Source organism: Lithobates pipiens, unplaced genomic scaffold, assembly GCF_037356315.1.
Source record: "Lithobates pipiens isolate NorthernLeopardFrog02 unplaced genomic scaffold, aLitPip1_a1.2 Scaffold_3, whole genome shotgun sequence".
Taxonomy (NCBI): domain Eukaryota; kingdom Metazoa; phylum Chordata; class Amphibia; order Anura; family Ranidae; genus Lithobates; species Lithobates pipiens.
In genome coordinates, this window is record NW_027507790.1 from 210209960 (window position 1) to 210232458 (window position 22499).

Sequence of the window (22499 nt, forward strand, 5' to 3'; positions counted from 1 at the left end):
GCATTGCTTTGTGATTATTTGCTCCTTTTTAGAAATATAAAAACTCTGAGACTTGAAAGTCATCCACACGCCTGACATTCATTTACCATAAGAAACACTTTCCCAAGACCTTTAGCTTGTCTCTTCCTCCTTAGACCTATACATGAGAAATTACATAAACCTCCAGAGACCTACATAGAGTAAAACACTGTTTTATCTTCCTCCTAAACACTGATGTAACCACAGGAAGTACATACACAGACTTTTGTTTAAAATAACATGTTTTAAGCTGTTACAGAAAACTCGATTTTTGTTGTAACTCTCTCTGGAAATATTCAGCTTCTCAATCAGAGAAAAATATAACAGGGGTCAAGTAACTAAGTGCCGGCTCACAATGGGAAAGCTGGAATTCATAACATATCCTTGTAATTAAAGGATAGTAATAATGTAAACACATCAAGGACCTTTCCACTACACAAGGTTGGATCCAAGGGTGGTTCCAGAGTCGAATGAGCCCTGGGTGAAATCTAAGGTGGGGCTCATAAATCCCCACCATCCCCACACCTTCTGCTGGAAGTATTCGCCAGCATGCCCAGAACTGTTGATCAAATGTATAGTGTGTATGTATATATACAGTATATGTATGTGTAGTTTTTAGTGCTCAACATAATAAATGCAAAAATAAAAAATGGTATATATATATATATATATATATATATATATATATATATATATATATATATATATATGTACCCCCATGGGGCTGCTGAGTTTGTTCATTTACCTTTTACCAGCCTGCCCCAGTTCTGATCCCCCCATGCAATTCCATGACACAACACTTAATGTTCTGAAATCTTATGTTGCTTTATTTGGGGATTGTCTTCTTCCTCCTCTTAGTTCCTACTTCTACCTCTCGTGCAGTCTGGTACGTCCCCTTAATGGGACGTCTGGCATTCCTCCAGAGCTACATGATGACTTCTGCTCCAGGGGCCCAACTTTGGCCCTCCTGGAGTCGCCTCAGGCTATCCGGCTCTGTGATCTCTGAACTCCCGGGCCTCAGCCTCACCCTGAACCTCCTGAAGACATGTGACCCCCCTTTTTTATGAGAGACCTCCCTTGTGACCACTCAAATTAACCATTGGTCAGTTCTCTCACATGGGGTGTCCTGCCACTCAGGTCTCAGCCCATCCTCTCTTTCCAGCAAAATCCACTATCAAGCAGAGGAAGCACTCCTGAGCCCAAGTGTAGGCGGTCACACCCACCCTTTTTCCTGGAAATTCCGAAAAACTGTCCGCTGAAACTTTGTTTCAGCGAACAGTCCCCTCGTGTGTAGGCTTGTTCGTCAAACTAAGTTCCGCGCATGCTCAGAAAGGATTTACACGCCGAAGTTTGCATTGCAGTGTATAGGACGTCGTTTTCTAGTCCCGTCGTACGTGCCGTTCACGTCATCGCGCACGGTTTCAGCGGACTGTTCGTTCGTCGTGTGTGGGCAAGTCCGTCCATGCTAATTTTGAGCGGACTGTCCGCTGAAACTGTTTGACGGACAAAGTTGAGCGAACAGTCCCCGCGTGTGTACACGGCCTTACTCATTAGTGTTACAAGGTCTCAGGTGTGAATGGGGAGCAGGTGTGTTAAATTTGGTATTATCACTCTCACTCTTTCATACTGGTCACTGGAAGTTCAACATGGCACCTCATGGCAAATAACTCTCTGAAAAAAAAAAATGTGTTGCTCCACATAATTGACCTAGGCTATAAGAAGATTGCCAAGACCCGGAGTGGAAGAGGACTCCGATGACAACCTGTGAAGCTTTGGTGAACTCCATGTCCAAGAGGGTTAAGGCAGTGCTGGAAAATTATGGTGGCCCCACAAAATATTGACACTTTGGGCCAAATTTTGACACTTTCACTTAGGGGTGTACTCACTTTTGTTACCAGAGGTTTAGACGTTTACACTCACTAATTTACATTGTAGTAAAGTGTCATTTCTTCAGTTTTGTCAGATGAAAAGATATAATAAAATATTTACAAAAATGTGAGGGGTGTACTCGCGTTTGTGAGATACTGTATATATACAGATGTGCTCATAAGTTTACATACCCTGGCAGAATTTATGATTTCTTGGCCATTTTTCAGAGAATATGAATAACACAAAAAAATGTCCTTCTACTCATGGTTAGTGTTTGGCTGATGCCATTTATTATCATCAACTGTGTTTACTCTTTTTAAATAATATTTACAAAAGAAACTACCCAAATGACCCTGATCCAAAGTTTACATACCCTGGTGATTTTGGCCTGATAACATGCACAAAAGTTGACACAAAGGGGGTTGAATGGCTTTTAACCACTGGGCCCTTAACCCCCTTCCTAACCAGACCAAATTTCAGCTTTCAGTGCTCTCATATTTTGAATGACAATTACTCAGTCAGGCAACATGCTACTCATATGAATTGTTTGTCCTTTTTTTTTCACACAAATAGAGCTTTCTTTTGGTGGTATTTGATCCCTACAGTTTTTAAAAATGTTTGCACTATAAATAAAAAAAGACAAAAGAATTGTAAAAAAAAATCAATTTTTCTTTGTTTCAGTTATAAAATTTAGCAAATTAGTAATTTTTCTTCATAAACTTTGGCCAACATTTATACTACAACATATCTTTGGTAAAAAATAACCAAAATCAGTGTATATTATTTGGTCTGTCTGAAAGTTATACTGTCTACAATCTATGGTTCCAATTATTGAAAATTGATCTCATCTGATCACACCTGATGTACTGACGCCTATCTCATTTCTTGACACACTAACAATCCAGGACAGTACAAATACCCCCTAAATGACCCCTTTTTGGAAAGTAGACATCCCAAGGTATTTAGTAAGAAGAATGGGGAGTTTTTTGAAGTTGTAATTTTTTCCCACAATTCTTTGCAACATGGAGATTTTTTTTTCCCACTGAATTGTCATATTAACAGGTTATTTCTCTCACACAGCATATGCATACCACAAATTATACCCCAAAACACATTCTACTACTCCTCCTTAGTATGACCATACCACATGTGTGAGACTTTTACACAGCGTGGCCACATACACAGGCCCAACATGCAGGGAGCAACGTCAGGCGTTCTACGGACATAAATTATAAATTCACTTTTTGACTACCTCTAAGCCCTTGTACACACGGTCGGAGAATCCGTCGGAATGTGTCCTATCGGACCGTGTCGTCAGATAATCTGACTGTGTGTGGTATGCATCGGACTGATTCCGTCCGAATATCCGACGGACCCAATTTTCCAACATGTTGGAAATATTTCCCGACCAACTGGTTCGATCGGACATACTCCGATCATGTGTAGAGAATTTTGATCGGACCAAGTGCCACGCATGCTCAGATCAAATTCCTACATCAAAGCTATTGGCTACTTGCCTGAATGTAGTCCCATCATAACGAAATTACGTCATAACGTTCTGAAAGATTGGATTTTTTGACAACTTCCGACCATGTGTATGCAACAGTTTCGGACACAATCCGTCGGACTAAATCCAACTGGCAAAATCCGACGGATTTGGTTTGCAGAATCTCCGACCGTGTGTACAGGGGCTTACAATTTTGAAGGCCCTGGAGCACCAGGACAATAGAAACATCCACAAAATGATCCCATTTTGGAAAGTAAACACTACCACATATATTATATAAGGCATAATGAGTCTTTTGAATGTGTAATCCCCCCCCCCCCCCCCCCCCAAGTTTTTGGAAAACGTGGAAAGAAAATGAAAACGCATTATTATTTTTTTTTTACGGAAAGTTGTCCATTTATAAGATATTTCTAACACATAGCATGTACATAGCAAAAATTACACCCCTGCTACTCCTCCTGAGTATGGCAATACCCCAACCTGGCCACATACAGAGGTCCAGTGTGCAGGGAGCACGATCAGGGACATACATTTCAAATCTAATTTGACTACCTATTACACTTTTGTGAGACACTGATGGGCACTGTAGTGGTAAGGATGCAGCATGGATGAGAACTGATGTAGCATGGCTGTGGCAAGGATGAGCACTGCTGTGGCATGGATGAGCACAGATGAGACATGGATGAGCATGAATGAGCCATGGATGAGCACGAATGGAGCATGGATAAACATGGATGAGCATGGACGAACATGGATGAGCACGGCTTGAGCATGGATTGAGCATGGATGAGCGCGCATTGAGCATGGATGAGCCAGGGATGGATGGAGCATGCATGAGCATAGATTGAGCATGGATGAGCATGGATGGATCACAGATGAGCCAGGGGTGGATGGAGTATGGATGAACACGGATAGAGCACAGATGAGCCAGGGATGGATGGAGCACAGGTGAGCACAGATGGAGCATGGATGAGCCAGGAATGAATGGAGCATGGATGAGCCAGGGATTGAGCATGGATGAGCACGGATGGGCCAGAGATGGATGGAACATGGATGAGCCAGGGATTGAGCATGAATGAGCATGGATGAGCCAGGGATGGATGGAGCACAGATGAGCCAGGGATGGATAGAGAATGGATGAGCATGGATGGATGGAGCACAGATGAGCCAGGGATGGGTGGAGCACAGATGAGCCAAGGATGGATGGAGAATGGATGAGCATGGATGATGGAGCATGAATGAGCCAGGGATGGATGGAGCACAGATGAGCCAAGGATGGATGGAGAATGGATGAGCATGGATGATGGAGCATGAATGAGCCAGGGATGGATGGAGAATGGACGAGCCAGGGATGGATGGAGCATGGACGGCACATATTTAGCATGCATGTGTACAGGTGGAGCATGGGTGGGCACATATGTAGCATGCATGGGCACAGGTGGAGCATGGATGGCCTCATATGAGGCTTGTATGGGCACATATGAGCACATATGAAGCATGGATGGGCCCAGGTCAGCACTGTGGGCACTCCAGAGACAGCCCACAGCTCTGCTGCACCCATCTCCCTCCTCTCCTCACACACTGTACCAACCGGTACGAGGAGAGGGGAGGAGCTCCACCGGACAAGCTCTGGTTTGTTGACAAGTGAGCGCTCCGTCATTGGACGGAGTGATCACGTAGTAAAGGGGCACTGTCATTGGACCCTTACCCCATTCTGTGATGCGCCGGGTCAGGACCCGATGGTCACGGATATTCCTGAGTGTGCGCCCCAAGGGGGGCCTCTCCAAGAATAAGCCGACCGCACTGTAGCCATCTTTCGGCTATGGCTCGGTTGGCATGTGGTGAAAAGTAACCATCCTCACCTGTGATCTGTTTGCTTGTAATTAGTGTGTGTGTATAAAAGGTCAATGAGTTTCTGGACTCCTGACAGACCCTTGCATCTTTCATCCAGTGCTGCACTGACGTTTCTGGATTCTGAGTGATGGGGAAAGCAAAAGAATTGTCAAACAATCTGCGGTAAAAGGTAGTTGAACTGTATAAAACAGGATATAAAGGAATGTATAAAGATATCCAAGGAATTAAGAATGCCAATCAGCAGCGTTCAAACTCTAATCAAGAAGTGGAAAATGAGGGGTTCTATTGAAACCAAACCACAGTCAGGTAGACCAACTAAAATTTCAGCCAACATTTTCAGCCACAACTGCCAAGAAAATAGTTTGGGATGCAAAGAAAAACCCACAAATAACTTCAAGTGAAATACAGGACTCTCTGAAAACGTGGTGTGGCTGTTTCAAGATGCACAATAAGGAAGCACTTAAAGAAAAATGGGCTGCATGGTCGAGGTGCCAGAAGAAAGCCATTACTATGCAAATGCCACAAAGTATCCCGCTTACAATATGCGAAACAGCGAAGGGACAAGCCTCAAACCTTCTGGCACAAAGTCATTTGGAGTAATGAGACCAAAATTTAGCTTTTTTGCCACAACCAAAAACGCTTCATTTGGAGAGGCGTCACCAAGGCCTATGAGGAAAGGTACGCCATTCGTACTGTGAAACACGGAGGTGGATCACTGATGTTTTAGGGATGTGTGAGGTACAACGGCACAGGAAATTTGGTCAAAATTGATGGCAAAATGAATGCAGTATGTTAGCAAAACATACTGAGGAACATTTGCATTCATCAGCCAGGAAGTTGCACATGGGACTTACTTAAGCATTCCAACATGACAATCATCCAAAAACACAAGGCCAAGTCGACCTGTAATTGGCTACATCAGAATAAAGTGAAGGTTCTGGAGTGGCCATCTCAGTCTCTGGGGAGATCTCAAACGTGAAGTTCATGCAAGACACCCCAAGAATTTACAGGAACTGGAGGCTTTTTGCCAAGAGGAATGGGCAGCTTTACCATCTGAGCAGATAAAGAGCCTCTTCCACAAATACCACAAAAGACTACAAGCTGTCATTAATGTTAAAGGGGGCAATACATAGTAGTAAGAACTGTGGTATGTAAACTTTTGCTCAGGGTCATGTGGGTAGTTTCTGTTGTGATTATGATTTAAAAAAAGTAAACAGTTGATTGATAATAAATGGCTTCAGCCAAACACAAACCATGAGTGAAAGAAAAGTTTGTGTTATCATTCATAATCTCTGAAAAATGGCCAAGAAATCATGAATTCTGCCAGGGTATGTAAACGTATATACTGCACAACTGTACATACTGAGCAAAATTATAAATGCAACGCTTTTATGCTTGCCCCTATTTATCATGAGCTGAATGCAAAGCTCTACGACTTTTTCTATGTATACAAAAGGCCTATTTCTCATGGACAATGAACACAGGTACATTTTATTGATGGCATTTTGAATGCGCAGAGATACCATGTTGAGAGCTTGAGGCCCATTGCTGTGTCATTCATTCACGGCCATGACCTCATGTTGCAGCATGATAATGCATGGCTCCATGTTGCAAGGATCTGTACACAATTCCTGGAAGCTGAAAACATCCCAGTTCTTTCATGACCAGTATACTCACTGGACATTGAGCATGTTTGGGATGCTTTTGATCAGCATACATGACAGCGTGTTCCAGTTCCTGCCAATATCCAGCAACTTCACACAGCCATTGAAGAGGAATGGACCAACATTCTACAGGCCACGATCAACAAGCTAATCAACTCTATGCGAGGGAGATGTGCTCCACTGCGCGAGGCAAATGGTGGTCACACCAGATAATAACTGGTTTTCGGACCCTCCGGACTCCTCAGTACAGTAAAACTGCACAATTAATGCCCCGTTCACATGAGCAGAGTTTCCGTCTGAAAAAACTTGGATGGTTTTTCAGATGGAATTCTGCTCAAGCTTGGCTTGCACACAAATTTGCTGAACTTTCAACCATCAAGAATGCGGTGACGTACAACACTATGATGAGCCGAGAAAATTAAGTTTAATGCTTCCGAGCATGCGTCAAATTGTTTCTCAGCATGCGTAGGAATTTTGTGCATTGGAATTTGTACAGACGATCGGATTTTTCCGACCGAAAAATTGAGAACCTGCTCTCAATCTTTTGCTGGCGGGAATTCGGCTAAAGTCAGCAAAAGTCCGATGGAGCATACACACGGTCGCATTTTCCTACCAAAAGCTCTCATCAGAGTTTTGCTGGCTGAATTTCCGATTGTGTGTATGGGACGTTAGTGTGGCCTTTTATTGTGGCCAGCCTAAGGCATACCTGTGCAATAATCATGCTGTCTAATCAGCATCTCGATATGCCGCACCTGTGTGGTGGATGGATTATCTTGGCAAAGGAGAAGTGCTCACTAACACAGATTTCGACAGATTTCTGAACAATATTTGAGAGAAATAGGCCTTTTGTGTACATAGAAAAAGTCATAGATCTTTGCGTTCAGCTCATGCTAAATAGAGGCAAACACAAAAGTGTTGCATTTATATATATTCCATTTTTATTTTTGCATTTATTATGCTGAGGACTAAAAACTACACATTTGCCAAACTGAAGCCTAATCCTTTCTTTTGAATTTGGAAGGAGTAAAGATCTTTTCACACTGCTCTGTAGCAAAATTGTGGTAAAAACAAGTGATTTTGCTGTGTTTCAGATGTGTTTTCTGTGTTTTCCAGTGCATTTTTGTGTTGCCTACACCTGTGAAAAATGGACATATGACTCAAAAACACAGCAAAACTTTCCTTTCATTGTATCCCATTTGAGAGATTTACTTTCACTTCCTGTCTCATCACACAATAAGATATGATATTCCAAGTTCACCATTGGAAGATTTCTCTTATCTATTCCTAACTCACGTAAAACTCAAAATTTTAGATTTGCCCTTACATCCTGGTAACAGTGGTCACTGGGACAAATAGTGAATAGGGATGAGCCGAACACACTTTGGTTGGGTTTGCATCAGAACATGCGAACAGACAAAAAATTTGTGCGAACATGCAAACATCATTAAAGTCTATAAGAAAACGAATGTACAAAATCAAAAGTGTCAACTTTAAAGGCTTATATGCAAGTTTTAAAAATGGACGTTGTTTCAGGAGCAGTGATTTTAAGAATGCTTAAAGTGAAACAATAAAAATGAAATATTCCTTTAAATATCGTGCCTGGGGGGTCTCCTTAGTCTGCCTGTAAAGTAGTGCATTTTCCCCATGTTTATAACAGTACCGCAGCAAAATTTTATTTCTAAAGGAAAAAATAAATGTAATTTAAAATTGCTTGTGGCTGTAATACATACATTAAAAATCATTGAAAAAAAAACAGCATGTTTCACCCCCCCAATCCATTACCAGATCCTTCGGGTCTGGTATGGATATTAAGGGGAACTCCATGCCAAAATGTAAATGTAAAAAAATGGCGTGGGGGTCCCCCCCAAAAATCTATACCAGACTCTTATCTGAGCATGCAACCTGTCAGGCTGCAGGAAAGGGGGGAGGTGAGAGAGGCTCCCCTCTTAAATCGTAGAAGGCCACATGCCCTCAACATGGGGAGGGTGCTTTGGGGTCCACCCCAAAGCACCTTATCCCCATGTTGATGGAGACAAGGGCCTCATCCCCACAACCCTTGCCCGGTGGTTGTGGTGGTCTGTGGGCAGGGGGCTTATCGGAATCTAGAAGCCTCAAAAAAGTCAAAATGACAGCAGACCGTTTTTGACAACTCCTTTATTTAAAAAAAAGAGTCCCCATACCCATTCACATGGGGGGTGTGATCTAGGGGCCCCCTTGTTAACCACTGAGCAAGGGTTGTGGGGATGAAGCCCTTGTCCCCATCAACATGGGGACAAGGTGCTTTGGGGGGATGTTGAAGGCATGTGGGCATGTTGAGGGCATGTGGTCTGGTATGGTTCAGGAGCGGGGGGAGCTCTCGCGCCCCCCCTTTTCCTGTGGCCTGCCAGGTTGCATGCTCGGAAAAGGGTCTGGTTTAGATTTTGGAGGGACTCCCATGGCATTTTTTTTATTTTGGTGTGGGGTTACCCTTAAAATCCATACCAGACCTGAAGGGCCTGGTATGGATTTTGGGGGGAAAGGGGCCCCAAGGCATTTTTTTTTACATTTTGGCGCAGGGTTCCCCCTAACCACTTCAATACACTGTGTTATATGAACTACACTGCCTGCATTTACACTGAATATCAAATCAATGCTAAATGCAGAGTATATATATATATATATATATAAAGTGAGTACACCCCTAAGTGTCCAAATTGGGCCCAAAGTGTCAATATTTTGTGTGGCCACCGTTATTTTCAAGCACTGGGTTAACCCTCTTGGACATGGAGTTCACCAGAGCTTCACAGGTTGCCACTGGAGTCCTCTTCCACTCCTCCATGATGACACCACCTTCCATTTGAGGATGCCCCACAGATGCTTAATAGGGTTTAGGTCTGAAGACATGCTTGGCCAGTCCATCACCTTTACCCTCAGCTTCTTTAGCAAGGCAGTGGTTGTTTTTGAGGTGTGTTTGGGGTCGTTATCATGTTGGAATACTGCCCTGTGACCCATTCTCCAAAGGGAGGGGATCATGCTCTGCTTCAGTATGTCAAAGTACACATTGGCATTCATGGTTCCCTCAATGAACTGTAGCTCCCCAGTGCCAGAAGCACTCATGCAGTCCCAGACCATGACACTCCCACCACCGAGCTTGACTGTAGGCAAGACACATTTGTCTTTGTACTCACCTGGTTGCTGCCACACATGCTTGAAACCATCTGAATCAAATAAGTTTATCTTGGTCTCATCAGACCACAGGACATTCCAGTAATCCATGTCCTAAGTCTGCTTGTCTTCAGCAAACTGTTTGCGGGCTTTCTTGTGAATTTTTAGAAGAGGCTTCCTTCTGGGATGGCAGCCATGCAGACCAAGTTAATGCAGTGTGCGGCATATGGTCTGACCACTGACAGGCTGACCCCCTCACCCCTCCAACCTCTGCAGCAATGCTGGCAGCACTCATACGTCTATTTTCCAAAGGCAGCCTCTGGATAGGACACAGAGCATGTGCACTCAACTTCTTTGGTTGGCGAGGCCTGTTCTGAGTGGAACCTGTCCGGTTAAACTGCTGTATGGTCTTGGCCACCATGCTGCAGCTCAGTTTCAAGGTCTTGGCAATCTTCTTATAGCCTAGGCCAGTGATGGCAAACCTTGGCACCCCAGATGTTTTGGAACTACATTTCCCATGATGCTCATGCCCTCTGCAGTGTAGTGGAGCATCATGGGAAATGTAGTTCCAAAACATCTGGGGTGCCAAGGTTCGCCATCACTGGCCTAGGCCATCTTTATGTGGAGCAACAATTATTTTTTCAGATCCTCAGAGAGTTATTTGCCATGAGGTGCCATGTTGAACTTCCAGTGACCAGTATGAGAGAGTGATAACACCAAATTTATCACACCTGCTCCCCATTCACACCTGAGACCTTGTAACACTAATGAGTCACATGACACGGGGAGGCAAAATGGATAATTGGGCCCAATTTGGACATTTTCATTGAGGGGTGTACTAACTTTTGTTGCCAGAGGTTTAGACATTAATGGCTGTGTATTGAGTTATTTTGATGGGACAGCAAATTTACACTGTTATACAAGCTGTACACTCACTACTTTACATTGTAGCAAAGTGTAATTTCTTCAGTGTTGTTACATGAAAAGATATAAAATATTTACAAAAATGCGAGGGGTGTACTCACTTTTGTGAGATAATTGATATATATATATATATATATATATATAGATATATATATATATCTATATATATATATAGATATATATATAAAACACACTGCCTGCACTGACTGAATATAGAGAATCTACACTGAATATCTAGTCTATATGCTAAATGCAGAGTATATGCCAGGGTCTAGAATTTGTGATGCAGACTTCTCAACTGGACAGGTTGAGAGGCTCCAGGGAGCTTGTAACATAAAGAGGAAGTTTCCTCAGTGTTTTGCAAAGTCCACTTTGGGACCTGGAGCTCAGGGATTTCAGAGAGATCCGGGTGAGATGTCCTGGGCCCTGATTTTGGGAACAGCCAGCATACTGATTGGTCAGGTGTGTGCTGGGCTTTTAGTAGAAACCTTACCATGATTCTGGGCTCCACCCCGCCAGATAGGATGTCTGAGTACCAGGAGTGAGGAGGGCTCCACAGGGGAGCAGGTGCAGAAAGAGGCTGTTAGCTGTGTGCACCAAGGTGGTTGCTGAAAGAGTCTGTAGGAGACAGACAAGGGCCTGGAGTGTAACGCCAAAGCAGTAGTGCTGCAAGTGAGAGCCAACTAGGTTGAATGTAGTTTTGTTGAAAAAAGGAATGCTGAAACCTCTGCAAGGGAAACCTATCTTTGTTTGTTGAACTTTTTAATGAAAATGGGCAAACAAAGCCCCTAAATAGAAGAACCAGTGAGTGGCGGCATCCTTCAAGCTCTACATTTGATGTCCTTTACAATATATATTGTTAGAAAAGTTTTAAATGTTTATTGTGTGACTATTAGAAAAACAATAGTCCTGAGACTGATTTGTTAAAAAGCTTACTTCTGAGCACATTATTGTATTAACTCATTGTATTGTTTTGTCTTAATTAACTCCATAGTAAGTTGTAGAATCATTAGATTTAACTAAATATGATAGCCTAAGAATGTACAGGAAACATAGCTAAAAGAATAAAGGTACCAGTTCGTACCATGACAACTTAATTTATGTTTCCTCAGCCAATAGAAGCACAGAGATGTTATTCTTGTGGGATATGTGAGGGCGGAACACTTTCTTTTGTTGAGACTTTTTTCTTCAGCTTTCGTCCTGTAAGCATGTCTCCCTGTTGTGGGCCACATCAGAAATAAATTGTTTGCTTCTCAAGAACACCTGGAGTTTTTACTGATCACAAGGGAAATTCCTAACAATATATATCAAATACACTGCCATTAACTAATCTGCCTGCATTCTTATGTAGTATGAGGTGTGGACTTAGTCCCCCTGAGCCATGATAGGCCAAAGGCATGTCAGGTGCATGCTTTGGCCAATCATCAGACGCTAATGCACTGCGATGCCGCAGTGCATTATGGGGCCTTCCGCTGTGTTCTAATTTCAAGTGAACACCCCATATGTTTGGTTCGTTTTAGAACAAACACCCGATGTTCCGTGGGCTCATCCCTAATAGTGAGTATGAACCCCAGTAATAAAAAAAAGTAAGATTAAAGTATATACCTAAAGCCCAAAAAATGTTAATCCATGGATAAAGTAGGGCAATGTTAGAAACTCTGAAAAGTATTCTTTTGGTGAATGTGTCTCAATAAGGGTGAGCAAGAATGTATATTTATAAGAATATGTGTTATATACTGTATAAAATTAGCACTTCTTTCATTTTTTTTAGTAGTCTGTGCTAAGCTGGAGATTTCATGACCCGGAGACACAACAGGAAGTGGGAGGACAGATGCCACCAGCACAGGTGTCAACATTGGAAGATTTTCTCTTGCCTGTACTGTAAAATTTCCTATTAATTTCAGTCCTGATGACAACAATGAAATAGGATAAATCTACCCAGTGGGTTTACAGACATCTGTAACAAATACTGAATGAAGGTTTACATTTTTTAATGCTGGAACTTTTTTTTGCACCCATGTTAACCCCTTCCCGTCTGAGCTTTTTTCTCATTTATCATTAAATATATTTTTTTTTGCCAGAGCCCCTTAGCCCTTGTACACACGGTCGGACATTCCGACGGAAAATGTCCAATCGGACCATGTTATCGGATAATCCGACCGTGTGTGGGCTCCATCGGACTGTTTCCGTCAAAATATCCGACCAACAAAATTTTAGAGCTGGGCTCTAAAATTTTCCGACAACATGACTTTGTCCGATCGTTTGTAGGGAATTACGATTGGACAAAGTGCCACGCATGCTCAGATCAAATTACGACACCAAAGCTATTGGCTACTAGCCTGAACATAGACCTGTCGTAACGAAATAACATCATCACGTTACGAACGATCAGATTTTCCGACAACTTTGTCCGACCGTGTGTATGCAATACAAGTTTCAGACAAAATCCGAAGGATTTGGTTGTCAGAATGCCCGACCGTGTACAAGGGCTTAGAGAATAAAATGGAAATTGTTGCAATATTTATTTCACATAGTATTTGTGCCGCGGTCTTCCAAAATGCATTTTTTGGGGAAATAATACACTTTCATGAATTTAAAAAAAACTAAACAGTAAAGTTAGCCCAGTTTTTATTTATTTTTTTGCATAATGTGAAAGATGATGTTACATAAAGTAAATGAATACCTAATATGTCATGCTTTAAAATTGCGCACACTCGTGGAATGGCAACAAACTATGGTACTTAAAAATCTCCATAAGCCACGCTTTAAAAATGTCTGCAGGTTACCATTTTAGAGCTAGAGGAGTTCTTGTGCTAGAATTATTGCTCTCGCTCTAACATTCGTGGTGATACCTCACTTGTGTAGTTTGAACACTGTTTACATTTGCGGTCGTGACTTACATATGCATTCACTTCTGTGCACAAGCACGAAGGGATGGGGCACTTTACTTTTTTTTTTTATTATTATTTATTTATTACACTGTCCCTTTAAAAAAAAATTCTGATCCCTTTTACTGCTGTCAGAAGGAATCATCCCTTGTGACAGTAATAGACAGTGACAGGTACTCTTTATAGAAGGAATCTGAGACCCGAAATCCAACCTTTCTACTTAAAAGTATTCAAAACAGCAAGTTTGGCTGTGTTGAATACTGTCTTTTTTTTAAATTTGGCGCCCTTAAGTCATCTGTAAACCGGAAGTGATGTCACAACATTGTTTCTCTACATCTGCAACCCAATCAAAGGTGGTTTCGGCTTCATTCCGGTCCCGTGCACTGATTAAGCAAAATAAAAGATTACGAGATTGATTTCTGTACAACCAACCTACCCATAGATGGATCGACCGGTCCCTGCAGAACTAGCCAAATTTGGATCCTTTTATGGTTGGCTTAAGACTTTCCCACTCAATACAAATAAAAAAAATTGTTTTGGCTTTAGATGTTTTTTAATTTTAAATGCTAGTAATAAATTGTTAGGGTTAAGTTAAGTGTCTGAGTAAGGGGATGTAACATAAACATTGGGATGGGTCATTTATATATCATAGGACATTTTTGAGCTTTGCCCGTTGGACAAAAAAAAAAAAAGGCACTTGTGTCTAAGTGCAGTCATAGCTAAATTGTGGCACCCCACATATCTTTTACTTTTGTTTTCAGTACCTTCAAGAGCAAATATCCGTTCTCCCAGTGATTCCGCAATTGTTGAAAGAACCAACTCATCCGACACGTTAAAGAAATGTTTCTCTTTTGGGTCACTTGCAATGGATATAATCTCATTGATCAGTTTTTCTGTACTTATGTTCCCTCTGTTGTAGTACCCAAGAATCTAAAATGATAACACATTACATAGATATATGTAATACATGCACAAATGACTATGCATTGTTTTTTTTGTTTTTTTTTTTACCTTTGCATTTTTAATGTTTTAAATGTTTACAGCAAAATCTCACAAATGTTCCCTTATTTTAACCAAGGTTGAAACATACCAGCAACTATCCTAACTTTTCCAATATACAAACTCTTTCCTCTATTTATCTTCAAATATTTCCCAGACTCCTAAAGTAAACCTGCTATAAGTGTGAGAAGTGACCTAAAGTGGGTGTGAAAGTTTGGTGTGAGGCACTGGCTGTGGACAGTGTGTGCATGTGTCACTTAGGTTTCACGCATGCACATGGTGAGAGGCTCCAAGGTTGATGTCTGATGTGGGGAAAACAAACTTGATTTCCTGTTCTTAATATGTTCTACATGAGACCACCACCTGTGAAAGGGAATTCCACATCCTTGCCGCTCTTACAGTAAAGAACCCTCTACGAGTCTGTTCTCAGTCTTGGAGCCTGAAGGCTTTATAGAGCTTTGGGTGGGAATAAGTCTCCATTCCCTAGTCCACATCCTACCTGGTAACCAGGCCTTTATTTTTATTCTCAGATGACCAAAGACCTTTATACAGATGCATATTAAAAAAAATTTGAATATCACCAAAAAGTAAATGTATTTAAGTAATTCAATTCAAAAAGTGAAACTCATATTATATGGATTTAATATAGTAGTGTATATATATATATATATATATATATATATATATATATATATATATATATTACAATTTTTAATTGATTATATTCCAATTCTAAATAAGATTAATAGTATCCACTCAATAGTTGGTCGGGGCTCCTTTTGCAAGAATTACTGCATCAATGCAGCGTGGCATGAAGACGATCAGCCTATGGTGTTATGGAAGCCCAAGTTGATTTGATAGCGATTTTTAAGCTTGTCTGCATTCTTGAGTCTGGTGTCTCCCATCTTCCTCTTGACCCCACAGATAGGGTTTACGGCAGGCGAGTTTGCTGGACAATCAAGCACAGTGATACCATGATCATTATACCAGGTATTGGTACTTTTGGCAGTGTGGGCAGGTGCCAAGTCCTGCTGGAAAATTAAATCAGCATTTCCATGAAGCTGGTCACAGAGGGAAGCATGAAGTGCTCTAGAATTTTCTGGTAAAGGGCTTCGCTGACTTTGGACTTAATAAAACACAGTGGACCAACACCAGTGGATGATAACCTTTTGTGACTTACCCTCCTTGTGGAGGGGTGTTATTGACTGTCTTCTGGACAACTGTCAAGTCAGCAGTCTTCCTCGTGATTGTGTAACCTACTGAACCAGACTGAGAGACCATTTAAAGGCTCAGGAAACCTTTATATGTGTTTTTAGTTAATTAGCCAATTAAAGTGTTACACCATGAGTCTACAATATTAACTTTTTGATGATATTCTCATTTTTTGAGACGCACCTGTACATGTAAGCTGCTCTGACTGATGCTCAGGACTTTCTCTCTTTCTCTTGTTCTCCCTTCCATGGGAATCTGCTGCTGGGTAAAAGGGTTGAGTGCTGACAAAGCACTAAAAGGTACAAGAGCGGCTTGCTTGTATTGGAGAACCCATTAAGGACATCCTGTTAGTCTAGAACTGGCCTGAATTTAGTTACTTGCTCACAGAAGCAGATGTTTTGTTTGCATTAAGGTATGGACTTGCTCTACAATACCCTCCTGTATTGAAAACTGTCGCCTTGCTGAATAACAGTGCAAACTTAGTGTGTTCCGTGGAACCCCATGTCTCATGCATAGTTTATCACAGCCAATACCAGTAAAGCCTGCCCCCCACATGGTGTTTATGCTGCTATGTTTTTTATTTGAGTATGCTAAAGGCCCTGAATTATTAAAGTACATGTAAAACTTAAAGTGGTTATAAAGGCAGAAGGTGCATTATATGGGTTATGATAAAAAGTCTTCTGTGTGCAGCAGCCCCCCTCAGCTCCCCAATACTTACCTGAGCCCATCTCTATCCAGCGATGTTGTAGGAGTGTCCCAGCTTTCCCTCCTCATTGGCTGAGATGGCAGCGTGATGCCATTGGCACTTACTGCTGCTAATCAAATTCAGTGAGCCAATGAGGAGAGAGGGGTTAGGGCAGGGTCGGGTTGCGGCTCTCTGTCTGAATGGACACAGGGAGCTGTGACTTAGCACAGGTGCTCCTATAGCAAGCTACTTGCTGTCAGGGCACTCAACATGATGGAGGGGCCAGGAGCACCAAAGAGGGACCCAAGAAGAGGAGGATCTGGACTGCTCTGTGCAAAACCCTACACACAGCAGGTAAGTATAACATACATACATACATACATACTAAAAAATAAAGGAGACTTTAAAATCACTTTAACAATTGACTTCTTTTTTTGTCTATATAGGCATTCTGTGGTCCTGACACACTTCCTGTTATAAGGTGACAAAACTGCTCCCCCAACCAAAGATACAGTACAGAGAGAGTGACCATTGTCACCCTAGGACAGAAAGGTGAAGAAAAGGAAAAGAGAGTCAGAAAAAAGAGAACTAATGCAGTCCCTATATCTAACGACTGATAAGGTGCAATATTTCACATTACGCATACCTCCCAACTTTTTCAAATGGGAATGAGGGACACCTATTAGCAAAAGTATGTAGGCATAGGACACACCCCCCTACCATTCTACCTTTAACCTCCCTGGTGGTATGATTATTTCAGATTTCTGGTGCTGAAAGCGGTACAATTATTTTTCATGGAAATTTGGCATTTTATATTGTAGGCCTGTAATTCTTAGGAATAACTCATTTAAATCTGTTCAAACCAGAGTCTAGTAGACATCCCGGGTATTATAAAAGTTAAAAAACAAAATCATAAATTAACCACTTCAGTTCCGGACCAATAAACACCTTAAGGACCAGAGGTCTTTTTGCAATTTCGCACTGCGCTGCTTTAACTGGTAATTGCGCGGTCATGCAATATTGCACCCAAACTAAATTTGCGTCCTTTTCTTCCCACAAATAGAGCTTTCTTTTGATGGTATTTGATTGCCTCTGCGATTTTTTTTTTTTGCGATATAAATGAAAAAAGAGCGAAAATTTTGAAAAAAAAAGATATTTTCTTCTTTTTGTTATAAGAAAAATCGAATAAACTAAATTTTAGTCATACATTGAGGGCAAAATTTATTCAGCCACATGTCTTTAGTAAAAAAAATGTCAATAAGCGTATATTTTTTGGTTTGCGCAAAAGTTATAGCGTCTACAAACTAGAGTACATTTTCTGGAATTTACACAGCTTTTAATTTATGACTGCCGATCTCATTTCTTGAGGTGCTAAAATGGCAGGGCAGTACAAATCCCCCCCAAATGACCCCATTTTGGAAAGTAGACACCCCAAGGAAATTGCTGATGGGTATGTTGAGCCCATTGAATATTTATTTTTTTTGTCCTAAGGGATTGAATAATGACAAAAAAAAAAATAAAAATTTTTTTTTACAAAAAGTTGTCACTAAATGATATATTGCTCACACATGCCATGGTTATATGTGAAATGACACCCCAAAATACATTCTGCTGCTTCTCCCGAGTACGGGGATACCACATGTGTGGGACTTTTTGGGAGTCTAGTCGCGCACGGCACCCCGAAAACCAATCACCACCTTCAGGATTTCTAAGGGTGCAAATTTTTGATTTAACTCCTCACTACCTATCACAGTTTCGAAGGCCATAAAATGCCAAAATAGCACAAAACCCCCCCAAATGACCCCATTTTGGAAAGTAGACACCCCAAGCTATTTACTGAGAGGCATGTTGAGTCCATGGAATATTTTATATTTTGCCAAAAGTTGCGGGAATATTACAAACTTTTTTTTTTTTGCACAAAGTTGTCACTAAATGATATATTGCTCACACATGCTATGGGCAGAAGTCAAATTACACCCCAAAATAAATTCTGCTGCTTCTCCCGAGTACGGGGATACCACATGTGGGGGACTTTTTGGGAGCCTAGTTAACTAGCTACCTAGCGACACTAGCGACACTGATGCAGCGTTCAGAAAAATTATCGCTTAGTGACACTGGCAAAAGGGGGTGAAAGGGTTAACTAGCGGAAATCAGGGGGTTAAAACCATTATTGGGTAGTATATCGGGGTACCTAGCGCTATAAAAACCTGGCGGTGAACCTAAAAAAATAACTAGCTACCTAGCGACTGTAGCGACACTAATGCAGCGATCAGAAAAACGATCGCTTAGTGACACTGGCAAAAGGGGGTGAAAGGGTTAACTAGCGGCAATCAGGGGGTTAAAAACATTATTGGGTAGTATATCGGGGTACCTAGCGATATAAAAACCTGGCGGTGAACCTAAAAAAATAACTAGCTACCTAGCGACACATGCAGCGATCAGAAAAATGATCGCTTAGTGACACTGGCAAAAGGGGGTGAAAGGGTTAACTAGCGGCAATCAGGGGGTTAAAAACATTATTGGGTAGTATATCGGGGTACCTAGCGATATAAAAACCTGGCGGTGAACCTAAAAAAATAACTAGCTACCTAGCGACTGTAGCGACACTAATGCAGCGATCAGAAAAACGATCGCTTAGTGACACTGGCAAAAGGGGGTGAAAGGGTTAACTAGCGGCAATCAGGGGGTTAAAAACATTATTGGGTAGTATATCGGGGTACCTAGCGATATAAAAACCTGGCGGTGAACCTAAAAAAATAACTAGCTACCTAGCGACACTAGCGACACATGCAGCGATCAGAAAAATGATCGCTTAGTGACACTGGCAAAAGGGGGTGAAAGGGTTAACTCTAGGGGCAATCAGGGGGTTAAATCTTTATTGGGGGGTGATAGGGGGCTACCCTGGACCTAACACTAACTGTCCTGACAGTTTTTACTGTCACAACTGACACTGAATGCATTGATCAGTAAAGAAATGATCAATGCAATCAGTGACACTGTGACTGGGGGGGGAGGGGGGGCGGGGGGGGGATCGGGGGGCGATCGGGGGGGGGATCGGGGGGGGTTTGTGTGCCTGTGTGTACCTACATGTCAGTGTAGTGTTCGTGCAGACTTACTTTTACTCTTCTCCTCGTAGTCCGGTCAAAAAGACCGCCCCGAGGAGAATAACATCACTTCCTCCTTCCTGTGTAAACAATACACAGGGGAGGAAGCTTCTCATTGGCCAGGAGCGATCCAGAGGGGGTGGCCGAAAACGAACGGCCATCCCCTCATCACGGAGCGCTCCTGCACCGAATCGGACCGCCGTAACCAGCGGGAGGGGGTCCGATGGGACCCCCCACCCGCTGGAAGGCAATCACGTAGATGTACGTGATTCTGCCTGCCTGTGCCATTGTGCTGACGTACAATGGCAATACGGCGGTCCTGAAGTGGTTAAAATATAATAAATAACTATAAAGAATTATACCAAATAATAATATAATAATAATAAAAATTATTCAATAATGTAATCAGATCAAAAACACTGATGATGAATTTCCCCACAATTTCTAGCTGGTCTAAAACCACTTTTGATGTAAAGGGACAGTTTTGGTTGCTATGGACAATCTCCAGTTTCCAGGCAGAAAGAACAGTTTTTATATTATAAAACTACATGCAGGGCACTGGACAGACCACTAGGGACAAAAGGGATGTGAAATAATTACATACAGCAATGAAATCTGTAAGATTACATTATACTGTATGTAATGTATGTGTTTAACTTTTTGAATTTGGCGCCATTCTCCATCCCCGTGTGTTGCAACGCTCACAGGGAATGGAGCTCGGCTCTGTAATAGATCGAGCGGAGAACAAGCCGCTCGCACAGTGGGGGGACATCGCTGGATCCAGGAGATAAGGTAAGCATACTCATCCTTGATCCAGTGATGCGATCCTTTTTATATACTGTACAACTATATAGATCAGATCAAAATGATGGGCAAGTGAAGAGGAAAGAGAGACAGAGGGACTTTGTTCCAAATCAGGGACAGTCCCTCGAAATCAGGAACAGTTGGGAGCTATGCATTATGGAGGGTTTGGATACACCTTAATGTGTATGTAAATGGGCTAATTTACTAAAGGAATTGAGAATCTTCACAAAACTGTGAAAATATTCACTTTAATTATCCAATCATCTACAGGTGTGTACAGGAATCTGCTTTTCACCAGTTTGGTTACTAACTGGGCTCACGCATGCCGCTGGAACGAATGGGCTCAGGTGGGGGGGATCTGGGGAGGCGCTGCAGAAAAAAAGGTTTTTCATCTTAGCATAGAATGCATTAAGGTGAAACACTTTGAGACTTTACAACCCCTTTAAGATGTACAGTATATGTAAATACACATTTACAAGTATATACTTACAGCAACACCATATCTTTCAATGCCATCTTTTTCGCAATCAGCAATGACATTAGGCAATCGATAACCATCATGGGATTCACCATCTGTTACAACCAACATAACCTTCTTGACTCCTTTCCGTGCACCTCTTTCTTCACTGAAAGCTTCTTCTCTAAAATATACACAAGAGCAAAAAAATAATCATGTACATTTTTAACTATCATTTGATATTTTTATTAAACAATCTTAATGCTAATTGCAAGTCATTTGCCTAGGTAAAATACATGCACAGTGCTCCCTTTGCCTATTGGGATAATTGCATAACATATTCCAGGAGGCATAGCCTTTCATTCATGAAAGGAGGGGAGATCAGGGTTATAGGGAGTCATAGGGAGGCATGCTGGCTAAACACAGAACAGCTGGCAGCATGACGTCACAGCGAAACATGGGACTGAGCACTGCAAGAAGAAAAGAGGTTCTAAGCTGGACAATGCTCCATCTGCTGGGTGGGTGAGTATCTGAAATGTGCTGAACACACCACCAGGTAAGCAGGATTTTTTTTAAAAAAAATATTAGGGGGAGGGTAAAAATCCGCTTGAGCATTTTGTGAGCTATTACGTTAAAAATAAAGTACAGTGTACTGTAAAAAAGTATATTCAAAATGATTAAAGCATCTCTCTCTTGGCAAGGTATGAATTTGTTTTTCAAACCTTCACCCCCTCTAACCTATACCAGCTTTTATTGTTCTTACCTGATGAAGAGATATACTCACCTTGCTGCTGCAGTTTCCAGGACCACTCATCTAGCTCTGCAAATGCACCTGAGACCACAGGTCTCCTACACTCCCCTCTGCTGTTATGACTGCTTTTGTGAGTTGAACATACCTGGTTTCTCTTTGAGGCACTTTTGACAAACTTTACTGAAGTTCAGGTACAGAACCTGAACCACATGGAAGTTAACAGGAAACAAATGTTAAAAATCAGCAATGGCCATTTTCTAGTCTAATAGACTTGTGATTACCAAACAAATAGCATTGGGGGGCTCAGTACTGCCCTGGAGAACATGTATGAAAGCAGAAATATTTTTTTTGTAAAGTCTATCACTGTCAAGGTGCCTGTAGAGGTGTAGGAATCATGAGAGTTAAGCCGCGTACACACGGGCGGACTGTCTGTCCAACTTAGTCCGCTGAAACACATTTCAGCGGACAGTCCGCTCGTGTGTGGGCTTCAGCGGACTTTTTCAGCGGACAGTCTGGCGGACTAAGTCTTTCGGAATTTCCGTAATACAGTCCGTCCAACTTTGGTTTCAGCGGACAGTCCGCTCGTGAGTAGGCAAGTTGGACGGACTAAGTATGGCGC

The 22499-nt window shown here is 41.9% G+C and overlaps 1 protein-coding gene across 1 annotated transcript in view; it reads right to left on the bottom strand.

Annotated features, from left to right (window-relative positions):
* The window catches only part of ITGA1 (integrin subunit alpha 1), a 223978-nt gene that overhangs the window by 89760 nt on the left and 111719 nt on the right, over positions 1-22499 (bottom strand). Inside the window, exons 8-9 of the mRNA XM_077462760.1 lie at positions 21163-21313; positions 14633-14798 (exon numbers count right to left, since the gene is read on the bottom strand). Of these exons, the coding sequence (XP_077318886.1) occupies positions 14633-14798; positions 21163-21313 (317 nt within the window). The remainder of the gene's footprint in view (positions 1-14632; positions 14799-21162; positions 21314-22499) is intronic.